Here is a 15,109-nt window from a genome sequence, read left to right as displayed (position 1 = left end):
CAAAATGTACACCAAGTACACATATGTACAAATGCCACTAAATGGTTATTTTATGATTTTTATTTTGTTTCATACATGCTGTATGCTTATGTACATATGGGTATGTGTATAGATGTGTAGAAACTAGATATAGATAGATGTCTGATGTCTTGATTTGTCACCCCTTGATGAGGGCTTTCATCTGGGGCTTTCTGATCTGTCTAGACTGGCGAGCCAGTGTATCCAGGCATCTGCCTGTCTCCTCCCTACCCTAGTCTTGGTTATAGACATGGGCCATCACTTACTCCCCTTTTTTATATGATTTCTGCAGATTCAAACACTGTTCCTTTTGCTTGTGCAATAGGCATGGAATTTTACCCACAGAGCTATCTTCTCTGCCCTTATTTATTTTTTAAATACATACATTTTTCATCAATATAGTTTTATTTCTCTAGGGATGACTTTTCTCATTATTTAAGCCCAGGCTGGTCTTGAACTTGCTCTTCCTTCTGGGATTACAGATTACACATGTGGCTATGGATTATTATAAATTTTTCTGAAAGGAAGGAGTTTTCACTTGGTTTAGACTTAATGTTTTTCTAGAGTGTATTGTGAAAAACACAAATTATGGGTTCTGAGGCAGTTGACCAAACTAGATGTCACATGTATGTCCATTTATACCTTTGACAACTATATAAAAACCCAGAAAAGTAATCATAAGTGCTGCCTGTGTTTTATGGGTTCACTTTTAGATGTGACCCAGTAGGCATTCAATTCACTGACAGCCAGTTGATTGTGGTATCTAATTAAAAAATAGGAAACTTGCTACCTTTTTTTTTATTTTTGAGATAAATATTAGAATGAAATTCAGTAGCATATTATGGTATGTGTAAGTGTTTTAATGAAGTGCTGCTTTTATAAAGGCACTAGGCATATGTAAATAACTGGATTTTGTTTTTCTAAGTGTGGCTGACCTTAAGCATGCCATTCAAAGCAAATACAAGATTGCTATTCAGCACCAGGTGCTAGTGGTCAATGGAGGAGAATGCATGGCTGCAGATCGAAGAGTGTGTACCTACAGTGCTGGAACGGTAGGTGTCTAAACTGCACATTTTGCCTTCTCAAAAGATGGGGAGCAGTGTGCAAGATCATCATTTATAACATTCCTATCATTTCTGCATTTTTAAAATACAGGACACAAATCCAATTTTTCTCTTTAATAAAGAAATGATCTTATGTGACCGTGCACCTGCTATTCCTAAAACTACCTTTTCAACAGAAAATGACATGGAAATAAAAGTTGAGGAGTCTCTTATGATGCCTGCGGTTTTTCACACTGTTGCTTCAAGGACACAACTTGCAGTGGTAAGATCTAAACACCTTTTTAATTAATTGCTTCAAAAAGCATTCAAGTCTAGTTAGCAGAGAAGTCAAAATTACATAGATAACAAAATAACATAGATAGATGAAAAATACCCAACTTACATTTTTTATGTTCTGTTTTAGTGTATGTGTATGTGTATCTGAGTATGTGCATGTGTGCATGATCAAGTGTGAAAACCACAGAGGTCAGAAAACATCTAGTGATAGTAGGTTCTTTTTCCAACGTATTTTCCTGGGATTAACTCAGCTACTTGGCAGTAAGCATCCTTTTGATAATTGTTTCACAGGCCTCTTTTTAAAGTCAGGCTTCTTTCTAACTTACACAGGAACCTTCACTTGTCTGGCATGCATACATAGCTATAATTCAAATTAATAAAAATAAATCTTTGAAAGTTAATAATTATATTTTATAATTAATATACCTAGTTTTAAAATTTTAGTTCTCTACATTACTAGATAGTGTGAGAAGGTTGTCTTAAACATGACTTGACCAGCATCTCACCAAAATGGGGGTGGTCAGATAATTACTTTAGAACATTCTTTAGTTGATTTAGGTACCCATGTTAGAATAGACAAAAAGCTCAGGTAACTTTTATAAACAGTTCTTTTTCCTTATCAGAAAAGGAACCACAGTCCTTTTTCATCTATATTATTTACCAATACTTTCAATCCCCATATATTGTTGACAATTATTTGATTTTCCTGTTTTGTTATAGTATTTCTTTTTTTTAGATAGGGTCGATATGTGTAACTTCTGCTAGCCTCAAACTGTCAATCCTTCTGTCTTAACTTTCAGAGTCCTAAAATTACAACAGGCATACCCTATGCCTTGTTTTTTCTTATAGTTTACTATTACTTAACTGTAGTGCCATTGACTCTATGCTGTCAAGAGGTTGCTATGTTTTTCTTTGAGATAAAGAATGTATCTTAGAACATGTGAAGTAATAGTTTATATTGTAATTTTTAGAAGGTAAACATTTAGTAAAGTTTCAGTGTTGGTTAATAAAACTTAGGACTGAATGGAAGGTTCCTGTGGCAGGGAAACAGATGAGAATTCACACATTCCAATCAAAGTGGCAACCTGATGCAGAAGGATGTATGAGCTCTCTAGCTTAATATTGTGCAACAAATTCTAAATTAAGTTTTTTTTTTCTTTTTTTTTTTTTTTTTTTTTGGTGTGGGGGTAACATTTTGATATTTGTCTATTCATTAGTCATAGATTTTAAAAGATTTTTTTTCTTGTACACAAACATTCAGATTTTGTGATTGACTGATAACAGAAAGTGACCTTACTCAGAACTTGATAGTACTTGATTCGGGCTGAGGTCAGGCCCACTTGATGGTGGTGTCATCTTCTTGCATAAACCTTTTGGTCTCCTAAGAAAATGTAATATTGAATATTTAATATATTTTAACTGAAAGGGAAAGGTGATAAAATGTAAATTAACAAAAGCAAGATAAAGGTATTATACAAGGAAAACGTATGGCAGGATTATACTCGGGCATTAAGAATAATGCTGTCATGAAATTGGTCCTAATACCTTCCCCAGCTTTGCCAGAGCACCCTTGTCTACCAAGATAACCTGTGCAAAGGCAATAGCAGTGCAAGAACTCACAACTAAACTGGGTTAAATGTGCACTGCTAAGTTTTCTGCACATAAATATAGCAAACTTTAAAAAAAGAATAATGTTGTATATCAGGAGAGATGATTTTTATCATAGATGAAAAAAACATTAAAAATTTAATAGTTGAAATAAGTGAGGAACATTGGTATTGAGATTCAGGTGAATCAAAATGCCAGTCCTTGTATTGTTTTATAGGCAGTTTGGAAATTACTTGGTTATTTAGGGCCTTGAGTACTTTTAAGTAAAGGGGATAATTTTCAGTTGCTTTTAAAGTCTTTTTAAAGATTTAGACATCTTAGCTGCTTAAATAACTTATCTTTGTTTAAAGGAAATTGGTCTGCTGATTTTTCTTATAGAACTGAGTTTTACTATACTCCATGAATATTTTTTGTGCTTTTGTATTTTCTCATTTATCATTTTCATATATGCATGTATACATACTCGACTCAGCTAAGAGTGAATGTCATGGGTGATCCATGAGACTCCTGATCGACTGAAACATACTTTCTGCATTTTGCATAGTAGTACTAGGTTCACCTCTAGATCCTGTGAGTTTCCAACCATGGATTATTGACCAGATTTAAGATAGCAGGAATGCGTGTGTTTCCTCCTGTAGAACAGACCTTAAATCAGAGAGAAGTTGATTATCCCAATAACATTTTGTACCTATGGGTATATATATCATCAACATCCTTACCCAGTCATCATTGCAGTTCAAGGAGTTTACAACTGCGTAAGAATAGTGATGACTCCCTACCCCCACGCCCACACACGGTAACGGCGTAAATGAATGCAGACAGAGATTGTAATAAATATATAGACTTACAGAACCACAGGTTCCAGCGCTCCCGCAATCTTTATAAGTAAAAAAATATCCTCGGAGGACCCCGCCCTACAAGTAAGGTGATTGGCTGGGTCTCTCCCACAACACACCAGTTGCTTAAATAGCAATTGCCAGTACCGCTGAGAGCCAGCCGACCGGGAAGAAGGCTCCCGATCAGTGCCAGCTTCTTCTTTCTTCCTGTGGTGAATGTGTGTGCTGTCTTCAGCAGTGGGATCCTAGGATCCTACCACAAATTCTGATGGAAAACAAGAAGGATAGATAGCCTGTATTTTGGGGGATGGAGAGGGATCCTCTGGCACACTCCTCCCCTTACATCTTAATGTTTATATTCTATATACAGTGTTGGGTTTGTTTCCTAGTATTAACTGTTTGCTTGCTTCATTTCTGTCACCTCCGCTGAACCTATGCCGAGTGTGTCAGTCTAATTATCTATGTGTTCTTCATACTTATGCCACCTAATTTTTATATTATAGGTATCTACCATCATGCTGACCCACAGTAAAATCTGATTCCTTTTTTGTTAGCATTTTCTGAGTCTTTAGACTTGTGGCCCTCTCTTTCCTTTTTCTGTAGACTGTTTGTTGCTAACCAGTTTTATTTACATTTTCTATTCTTTTCCACGTTATTTTTTTCCAGCATTTGGAATTTTCATTCCTAATTTATGTCAGTATTTTCTTTGAACCTTCATAAGTGACCCGAGCTTCTAAAAGTCTTTACTTGTCTTCCCCCCTTTTTTCTTTTTTAAAGTGTCTAAGACAGAGTGATCTATTTTCTACAGGTCCAGATTTTTTTGTGTCAGGGAATTTCTCTAAACAAGAGAAATCTCTCACATCGGTTTTTATCAGTTTACAGTTGATACTTCATTCTTTGTAACTAACTTCCAGTCATCTGTTCTTAAAAGTCATTTGACTCTTTTTTTCAAAGATTTATATATTTATTATGTATACATATACAGTATTCTTGGTATTCTGTCTGCAGGCCAGAAGAGGGCACCAGATCTCATTACACATGGTTGTGAGCCACCATGTGGTTGCTGGGAATTGAACTCAGGACCTCTGGAAGAGCAGGCAGTGCTCTTAACCACTGAGCCATCTCTCCAGCCCCTCATTTGACTCTTAGGGCTGCAGAATGGTTCAGATGGTAAGAATACTTGCTGGGCTAGTATGACGACTTGAGTCCCCAACACTTATATAGAAATCTGGGAATGATTGTATGTGCTAATCCCAGTAATTGGGGGTCAGTAGATAGAATTGTCACTAGGGCTTGCTGGCTACCAGCTCAGCTCCAGGCTCAGACTTTGTATCAAAGGAATAAAATGGAAGTGATAGGACACCTCATTCTCTTTAGGCTTCCATGCTTATACTATTGCACAGGTAACATATACATATATACCACAGTGTGTGTGTGAGTGTGCATGCACACAGACACAATTATATTTTGAGGACTCTGTGACAGTTTCAACATGTGTTTGTGTTACTCTAGAATTTGATAATGCATTTTCAATCTTTTATGTTTGGCACAAATATTTGTGAAAATATATGGGTGTATGTATTTGCAAACATGTACACACACATCATTGCTTTCTTTTATTCTTTCTCATTGTAAAACAGGAAATGTATGAAGTTGCCAAGAAGCTTTGCTCTTTCTGTGAAGGTCTTGTCCATGATGAACATCTACAGCACCAAGGCTGGGCTGCAATCATGGCCAATCTGGAGGACTGTTCAAATTCATACCAAAAGCTTCTTTTCAAGTTTGAAAGTATTTATTCAGATTATCTGCAGTCCATAGAAGACATCAAGTTAAAACTTACTCAGTATGTTTATCATTAAGTGGATTTTTATAATGTCTTTGAAATTTATCAGTAATTTTCAGTCACTGGATATTTACTCCTTAGAGGCCATATATTATTATAATAATTGTTCTTATATGCAAGTACAGGCCTGTGTGTTTCATGGTGCTTATGTTGAAGTCAGAGGACAAATTTTAGATGTTGATTTTTTTCTTTCCGCTGTGGGATTCAGACCTTTCCTATTACCCACTCAGCCATCTCACTGGCCCGTATTAGAATCATGCTGTAGTTAAGTTGTGGGTTTTTGGTTTGGTGCTATGTTTGTTTGTTGTTTTGGTTTTGGGCATTTATTTTTTATGCTGGTATTCATCCATCCATCCAGGAGACAGAATTTCTCTGTGTAGTCGTGTCTGTTCTTGAATTCACTATGTAGACCAGACTGACTTCAAACTCACAGAGTGCCGCCTGCCTCAGTCTCCCAGTGCTTGGATTAAAGGCATATGCCACCAAGCCAGCTATAAATTATTTCCGTTAATGTAATTTTTAAAAAATACATATTTTGATTCCCCCAACCTTTTTTTCTCCCTTGAGTGATTTAGTCATATGAAAAACTTAGAGTAATATGTAAAAATAAGAATCTTTCTTTGTAATTTGCCCAAAAGAGAAAAAGTAAAATGGAGGAGAGAGTAAAAAAGGACCTGACCTCACATCTCATATAAATAAAAAAGCCATCAGACATGGACAATTTTAAGTTATCTTTAAAATATTGCCCTCCTAGTATAAGTTCTTTACATATTAAAGAAACATACTACAGAACTATAATTAATATTTAAATGAGCATTAATTCAGCCTTAAAATAACTATTGTCAATTCATGCTCATATATGTACTTTCCAGATTTTGTATTCTAGTTTCTTATTTTCTTCTTTGCTTTGAATTTTTATTAGAGGTGATAGCATGTTCTCTTAATTTCCTACTTTTCCTTAATCTTTACTTCTTTTTTAGTGATGCTGGGGACTCAATTCAACTTCTTCCCTGTATTAGACAAAGATTATTGCTCTTAAATTGCATTCTGGCCACATGGCTCCTTTCCCTCAGTTTTCTCAGCATTATAGGTTGACTATTTATTGAAAAGTTTTGGTCTTCATTGACACTGAAAGAAATATCGATAGAAAAGAGAATGAATAGTCAGCATTAACAGATCATTTTTAATTGTTTATTACAATAACTTTTCTAAGTACCTATTTTGGAGGGACTCCCAATAACCAGATCAATTTACTTTAAGGACCTGAATCTTTTTATATACAATATAGTTTTGTGAAATCTCAGAGATTTCATATTTTCCCCATTTTCTTTTAACAGTTCATGTCTCTGTCCATTTTCCTGAGGTAGTGAGTATAAGAGTTATCTTGTGCTTTCAGCACATTGAATTTATTTGATTGTGTTAACAGTAGTGTTATAGTCTGAGGGACTATTCTGGCCAACCTTTCTTTTATTATATTTTTTCTAATAAAAAAGTTTTACTTGAAAAGAGTTTGATTAAAAGTCAACATCTACATGTTTAGTATAATCAAGCTAGCTTTCCTATAAATTTATATTTTGATGTTTGCTATCACCTCTCTACTAACCTATACTTTTAGCTGGCTAATGAAAGAGCGCATATGTATGGAACATATGTGGAACAGCGGTAAGGCTGGTGTTGAAGTTTTGTGATTTCATTGCATGGTACTAGAACACACTTGCTTTACTGACTGATGTTTTGTATATTAAGTTTAGGAACCGCGGTTTCAGTAATGGCCAAGATTCCTCTCTTGGAGTGCCTAACCAGACATAGTTACAGGGAATGTTTGGGAAGACTGGATTCTTTAAATGAACATGAAGACTCAGAGAAAATTGAGATGAAAAGATCCACTGAACTGGTGCTCTCTCCTGATATGCCTAGAACAACTAACACATCCATGTTAACCTCATTTCACAAGTCAGTGGAGCATGTACCTCCAGATCCCACCAATGCTGAACGGGGCAAAGGACTTAGGGAATCTTGTCAAAGTACTGTCCAGCAAGAAGAAGCTTCAGTAGATGAGAAAGACAGTGATCTTCCTTTTTTTAATGTGTCCTTGTTAGACTGGATAAATGTTCAAGATAGACCTAATGACGTGGAATCTTTGGTCAGGAAGTGCTTTGATTCTATGAGCAGGGTAAGTGTTGTGTGTGTGTGTCAGGGGTGGGCTTTAAAGTTATATTTGAAGCAATATACCTTAGATTGGAATTTGTAGATTGGATCAAATAACTTGTAACCATGCTTTTGATTTTCTTGTAGGTGAGAAGGGTTTATGTAATTTTTGAGTAGTTGAAAGATAAATCACTACCAACTAAAAACATAGTGTTGAATATTTCTATCATCCAGAAAGTTGTCTTTTCCTGGTGATCACCTCCCTACATGAGAAATTATAACTATTCTATCAAAATTGTTCAGTAAGGCGTTACAGTTACAGTTCTAGAGGCAAACCTGGGACAAATGTCACTTTATATCTACTCTGTGAGTTGATGCAAAACATTTGCATCACAAAGGAAATTGTTTTGTTTTATTGATACAAAATACTAAGGTTTTGAAGATTTCAGTTATTAGAATATGAAGACTGGAATAGTTGGGCTTTGCTTAAAGGGGCACTTAGTGAGAAAACAGATTTGGTTCTTGATTCAATAATTCTTTTTAAAAAGAAAAAAAAAACCTGGTCTAAGTATTCTAGGATGCCTGGAACAGCACTGCCTACCTTAAGTTATAAGTCAAGTGAATGCCTCTAAGATCTTGGTTTCCTAATGTGTTGAGCATCTGTGTCATTGATAACATCTGATCTGATAGGTAGGTATTTCATTCAGTTAGGCATTCGCCCCAGCAAACACTATTGTCAAAATGCATGAAAGCTACACTAATATTTCTGCTTTAATTTTATTTATTTACTTACTTATTTATTTATTTGTTTGTTTATTTATTTTTGGTTTTTTGACACGCGGTTTCTCCATAGCTCTTGTAGACCAGGCTGGTCTCAAACTCACAGAGATCCACTTGCTTCTGCCTCCCGAGTGCTGACATTAAAGGTGTACACCAACACTGCCTGATAGTGTTTATAAGTTTCATAGAAATTATGTTAAACTCAAAATCCATTATTTTCTCTTTCTGACCATTGTTCACATCACTTGAACTGTCTTCCTGTTTCACCCTCTCTCTAGCCCCACTTGAACGGCCTCATCAAATATTTCCTTTACAGATCAGAAGGACAGTCCAAAGACATTGGTCAGTGAGGTGACTTAGTGGGTAAAGGATGGTGGAGGGAGGGAATTGACTTCCACTGGTTGTCCTTTGACCTCCACATGTATGTGGAGAGCTCACACTGATGCCCACACATGTACATGTGCTTAGACACACACTTGGTTGATACCTTCATATCGATATTAGCAGCCACTTTAAGATCACATCTGAGGCTTGAAAAACTATGCTAGGTTTCTTCCATTAAAAGTTGAGTTTAGGATCTGGCAGTATGATCTAGTGGGTAAAGCTGAAAAACCTTACTTCAATCCCCAGGACTTGCATGGTGAAAGAAGAGAGCTAATTCTCAGAAATCTTCTGACCCCATGTGCAGACAATGGCGTATCTTTTGCTCAGAAGTAGAACACTTTCTACCAAGGCCGCAGGCTCAATTTCCAGTACCGCAATAATAGTAATGATGAACAATTTGCTGTTGGCAGTATCTCCCACCTATAATACCAACACTGAAAATTTTTTTTATTTATTTTGCATACAACATTCTGCCTCCATGTATGCCTGCATGCCAGAAGAGGGCACCAGAACTCATTATAGACTGCTGTGAGCCACCATGTGGTTGCTGGGAATTGAACTCAGGACCTCTGGACGAGCAGCCAGAGCTCTTAACCTCTGAGCCATCTCTCCAGTCTCCAACACTGAAAATTTGAAACTAACCTAGGCAATGTAGTTTGAATCCCTGAGTTAGACCCTGTCTTAGGATGGATGAATGGATGGTATATGGTGCCTAAGATTAAAACTATAACTGTAAATGGAATAGTTAGATTCTGAGAAGAAATCTGTGAAGGAACCAGCCGGACCTGAAGAGATTGGCAAAGGTTGTCTGCCTTTAATGAACAAGGTTTTTCGATAGTTGTGACTAGTTTTTATTAGAAAATAGTCACCATCATACATGTAGAATTAAAGCCAGATAGCAGGTAGAATTAGAAATTAAGAAAGCATATTGATCAAGCTGTTTCCTTTCAGTAAAGATTAAAATTAAGAAAGCACATTGATTAAGTAAGCTATTTCCTTCCAGTAAAGATTAAGATGAAGAAAGCACATTGATTAAGCTGTTTCCTTTTAGTAAGTTTTCTGTATTACTGAGGAAGAAAAAAATCTTGCCTTTTTAAAGATGGGGGTGAGTTGCTTGTGCAGGCCTATCTTCTGCATTGCTTCCTAATCTCTAAATTGCAGACATATGCCAAGGTGCATGATTGTGGAGGATGCTTTGAGAGAAGTTGAACTGATAAAAGATACGGCCCAAGAATGAATTTGTTACTATTGGCTCTACTTTATATGACGTTGATGACATTGAAAAATAGCATTTTCTTAAGGATATTGAAGAAATTATAGCATTGATTGAGATTTGTGATTACTGGATTATGCACTTGATTTTTTTTTATTGTATTTGCTTAGCACCAGCTGTTTAGGATGAGATGAGTCTTAGTAACCTTCCTTTGGAAGTGTAACTTGATTTCCTGCGCATGGTTTTTTCTGTGTCGTTTTCTATCACTTTTATATCTGACCCTGTTCAATTAGTGTGAAATATAGTTGAAACTATTTCCAGAAGATTTTACTCCTATATATTTTTTTCTCATTTAGCTTGACCCAAAGATTATTCAACCATTTATATTAGAATGCCATCAAACTATTGCCAAACTTGATAATCAGAATATGAAAGCCATTAAAGGACTTGAAGATCGTCTGTATGCCCTGGACCAGATGATTGCTAGCTGTGGCCGACTGGTAAATGAACAGAAAGAGCTTGCTCAGGTATTGTTTGGCTTTTTTAATTTACTTTAGGTACAATGTCTACTTAGTGTACACATTTATACATGTTTCCCATCACTGTTGGTAATGTATTATTATTCTCGTGTATTAATTAGGTTTGCCTGTTCTATGACTATATAACTAACACTATGGTTAGTTTAAGGGAAAAGAGGTTTATTTTGTTTGGTTTCAGAAGGGTATAGTCTGAAATGATGAAAAATGTAGGGCACCAGGAACAGATTCAGGAGGAGCAGAGGTACAACTTGCCTCTTTGCAAGATAAGAAAATAGGATACAGAAGCAAAGGATGGAGCAGGCTGGGCCCCTACCACAGTGATCCATTTTTCGACTAAGTCTTATATCCCAAAGGTTTCATCTCTTCTCAGAACAGCACCAAGGGAGGGCCATCACTCAAAAAGTGAGCTTGTGGGCACAAATCAGATTTATAACAGTATACCACAAAACGAAAGATATGTTCTGTGTTGTTATTCAGTCTGAGGCAGGATCTCACTCTATTACCCAGCCTGAGGTGCATCTATCTGCCTCTTTTTTTGCGTTGTGAATACAGTTGACAGCCATCACATACAGCCAAGGCATGCTCTAGTGGTTGAACTTGGTAACGTGAGGTCAGGTACCATGAATAAAAACTGAAATACAAACCAGGAAAGTCCTTTCCACAGCTGGAGTGGAAAAGATTATTGTTAAGGTGTTAAAAGATAAAGGAAGCCGAACTAATTAGTACCTTGTATTCTCCCTCAAAACAAAAGACAAGAAAAAGAAGAAATCTTGAAAATTGATTACTTCTTCATATTTATGACCACTTGTTTTCCAGTCCCTGAGAAGAATAGTTGCTGTCTCCTTCTTCCATTTCCTCCTTCCTCTCCCTCCCTCCTGCCCTCTGTAGTTCATGGTCTGTGTAGCCCATGTTGTTCCTTTCTGTCTCTGGTTTTAAAGTGCTGTGGCTTCTATTCATGTTTAAATTTTTATTCCTGGTGATGCTGATATTTTATATGTTTGTTTTTAATAAGAAAAAACAAAGAAATATAAAAATCTAAGGTAGCTTAAATTTAATGTTTAAAAAATTAAATGTTTTACTGACATTTTAAAAAGAACTTGTTTTGGGCTTATGTTGGAATAGTTATTTTAGTACAGCTTTCAAGATAGAGATTATTTTAAGTTGGTCCATCAACTGGCCATTTATATGTGTTTCCCCTTTAGGGTGAGATGGATTTTAGGGGACAAAATAGAAAGTGCACCATTGTCTGTTTTTCTCTTGAGTGCTTATGTCATTTATTTAACAAAATTAAATACTTTTAAAACTTTTTTTCTCAAAGGGATTTTTAGCTAATCAGATGAGAGCTGAAAACTTGAAGGATGCATCCGTGTTACCTGATCTGTGCCTGAGTCATGCAAATCAGCTGATGATTATGTTGCAAAACCACAGAAAATTGTTGGATATTAAACAGAAGTGTACCACTGCCAAACAAGAGCTAGCAAACAACCTACATGTCAGACTGAAGTAAGAGATTCTGTCATATTTAATTTAGGTTCTTGAGAGTTTATGCTTTTATTTCCCAGTAATGAGTGATTTCCCCTTATGATTTCATCGTAATTGATTAACCCTGAGATTAGATGTCAGAGTCTTGACTCTCACAGTTTACCTACAAGATAATTTTTAGCAAGTGTTGGGACTGTTGAAAACAGTGAATTACAGAATAACGCCCGTACTCTGTAGGTGGTGTTGTTTTGTGATGCTTCATGCTGATCAAGATGGAGAAAAGCTGCAGGCACTACTGCGCCTTGTCATAGAGCTGCTGGAGAGAGTCAGAATTGTTGAGGCTCTCAGCACGGTCCCACAGATGTACTGCCTAGCCGTGGTTGAGGTCGTGCGGAGAAAAATGTTCATTAAACACTACAGAGAGGTAAGCAGTTCTAGCCGTGTAATTATATATGAACATTAATAATTGGCATATGTCATTAACACAAACTTTTCTTCTCAGTGGGCCGGTGCTTTAGTCAAAGATGGGAAACAATTGTATGAAGCTGAAAAGTCCAAAAGGGAATCCTTTGGGAAATTATTTAGTAAGCGCTAATTTTTTTTAATCCTTTTTTATTTTTTACCTCTTAAATAGTTTCCAGAATAACCATGTTTCTAATTCTTCACACAGGGAAATCCTTCTTAAGAAATCGTCTATTTAAGGGACTGGACTCCTGGCCCCCCTCATTTTGTGTATGTATTTTCTCACTGTGACTAAATTTGTGCATTGTAAAACTTCTTTTTTCAGGATTAGAAGCATTTATCAGAAACAGAATAGGATTAAATCAGCATATAATGGTTTTGGTTTTGGGGGTTACCTGGTGTAAGCCTTGATATGTGTTAATGGTTATTTTTCGTTGTTAATTTTTGAGATTCTAAGTACAGTATTTCTTCCTCTCCTCCCTCTAAAACTTCTTATAACCCTTCCTGCTCTCCTTCAAATTCATGGCCATTTTTCATCAGTTGTTACTGTATGCGTTATATATTCCTAAATATATCCTAATGAGTCCACATAATGCTACTTGTGTGTATATTTCAGAGTTGACAGTTTGGCACTGGACAGTTGACTAGTGGGCTCATTTCTGGGGAAGGCCACCTATCTGGTTCCCAATTTTTTACTCAGTTGCCTGTAGCTTTTTGTGTGGGATTCAGGCCTTTCCCCCATGTAGGTTGGGGTCCTTGTTTAGCTCACATCTGCGTGTTTGGTGAGACTTTGCAGATGTAACTTTTAGTGTTACTAAAAGGCAAATTCCCCAATCCTCTCCTAGTTTTCCACCCCCTTTACAGTTGTCCTGTGGTAACGGAGTGTACCTTTACTACTGTCTTCCACAACTCTCCACATTGATTGCTTGTGCTTTTCTTTAGTGGTTTGTGTTGCAAAGAGAAGTTTCTTTGAAGGCAAAAGATGTATATCTATCTGTGGGTATAAGAACAAATATCTATAGGTATGGATATATGCTAGTTTAGCAAATCTCCTAGAATCATGATTTCACTAGCACTGAGTGTTTCCAGTATCAGACATGGCCTCTTTCTTGTTGAACAGCTCTTTAAAGTTCAATTAGAGAGCTGTTGATTGCTGCAAAGTATGTGTGCCGCTCCTTCATCACTCAGCAGCCCACATTAGGCTGTCAAGCAATGGGAATGCCATTTTTAGTTGTTTTGTTTTTCCGTTTATTTTTTGTATTCTCATCTGTTGTCTGTTGCCCATTCATCCTTTTGTCCCCATATCATTATTTGATAAGTCAGAGTAACTTTTGAGTCTTCAGTAGATATTTATTAAAATTAAACATGAAAATAGCATTTATTTTTTAAGGACAGTTAGCTGGATCTATTCATTTTTCAAATGAGGTATTTTTATTAAAAAAAAATCATGAAATGCTTTGTACCCCTCCCCCATATTAGGATTTCAGGGGTTTGTTTTGTTTTGTTTTTTGAGACAGGGCTTTGGAGCCTGTCCTGGAACTAACTGTTGGCCTTGAACTAAAGGTTGGCCTTGAAATCACAGATTCCCTGCCTCTGCCTCCTGAGTGCTGGGATTAAAGGCTTGCACCACCAGCAAGGATTTCACTTTTAAATAATTTTTTGCATGGCAATATATTAAGAATGTACACAGATAACATAATTGGAATTCACGTATATACTTATTTATCTATGTTTTATATAGATTGTCCTGACATAGTTAAATCTTCTTGACTAGTAACCAAGATAATTGAAGTTTTTTTAAAAGATACCACTCTTGCCAGTATTATAAAAAAAAAAAAAAAACAACTAGTAGGACTTTACAATTAATACTTTTTGTTTAGAGTTAAAAGTTGACCCATAGTATTTTTTAAAGTGTGAAGAGCAAAGAAAGAAATATTCCTAGGTACTATGGGGAGGCATTTTATGTTCATTCTGTGGGTCAAGGGGAAATTTGGAAATAACCTATGCACAGTCCAACTAATGGCACCCTTTAGTGTTGATGGGATTCTAGAATTTCTATAAAGTGGTGCAAGAACAAAAGAAAGAATAAGCGTATTGGTTATCACCAAACAGTTCATTGTCCGGACTATTAAGGTTCACAGAGCTAGTGTGCCCTTTAATCTTTGCATGGTTTTTGATTTTAATTCTGTTGTGATTTTGTCAGTCTCTTATGTTAGATTCAATTATAACAAGAAATATCTAAATTTATTCTTCATATTGGTAAAGTTTTTTTTTCTTTTATAGACTCAGAAGCCTCGAAAATTTGACTGTGAACTTCCAGACATAACATTAAAAGATTTACAGTTTCTCCAATCATTTTGTCCTTCAGAAGTGCAGCCATTCCTCAGGTAAAGGCCATAAGCATTTTTAGTTTACTAGATTTTTTTTTTTTTTTTTTTTTTTTTTTTTTTTTTTTT

The 15,109-nt window shown here is 36.0% G+C and overlaps 1 protein-coding gene across 2 annotated transcripts in view; it reads left to right on the top strand.

Moving 5' to 3' along the window:
* Rb1cc1 (RB1 inducible coiled-coil 1) overlaps positions 1-15,109 on the top strand; it is a 66,756-nt gene that overhangs the window by 27,685 nt on the left and 23,962 nt on the right. For both annotated transcript variants that reach the window (XM_005362244.2, XM_026786581.1), the window contains 10 exons: positions 944-1,070; positions 1,174-1,344; positions 5,443-5,645; positions 7,392-7,818; positions 10,527-10,697; positions 12,028-12,212; positions 12,429-12,615; positions 12,694-12,775; positions 12,862-12,923; positions 14,937-15,040. In XM_005362244.2, the coding sequence (XP_005362301.1) occupies positions 944-1,070; positions 1,174-1,344; positions 5,443-5,645; positions 7,392-7,818; positions 10,527-10,697; positions 12,028-12,212; positions 12,429-12,615; positions 12,694-12,775; positions 12,862-12,923; positions 14,937-15,040 (1,719 nt within the window). The remainder of the gene's footprint in view (positions 1-943; positions 1,071-1,173; positions 1,345-5,442; positions 5,646-7,391; positions 7,819-10,526; positions 10,698-12,027; positions 12,213-12,428; positions 12,616-12,693; positions 12,776-12,861; positions 12,924-14,936; positions 15,041-15,109) is intronic.

The sequence above is a fragment of the Microtus ochrogaster genome, linkage group LG5, assembly GCF_000317375.1.
Source record: "Microtus ochrogaster isolate Prairie Vole_2 linkage group LG5, MicOch1.0, whole genome shotgun sequence".
NCBI classification, from domain to species: domain Eukaryota; kingdom Metazoa; phylum Chordata; class Mammalia; order Rodentia; family Cricetidae; genus Microtus; species Microtus ochrogaster.
Note: the sequence above shows the minus strand (reverse complement) of the source record. Positions and strands in the feature narration are given on the sequence as shown.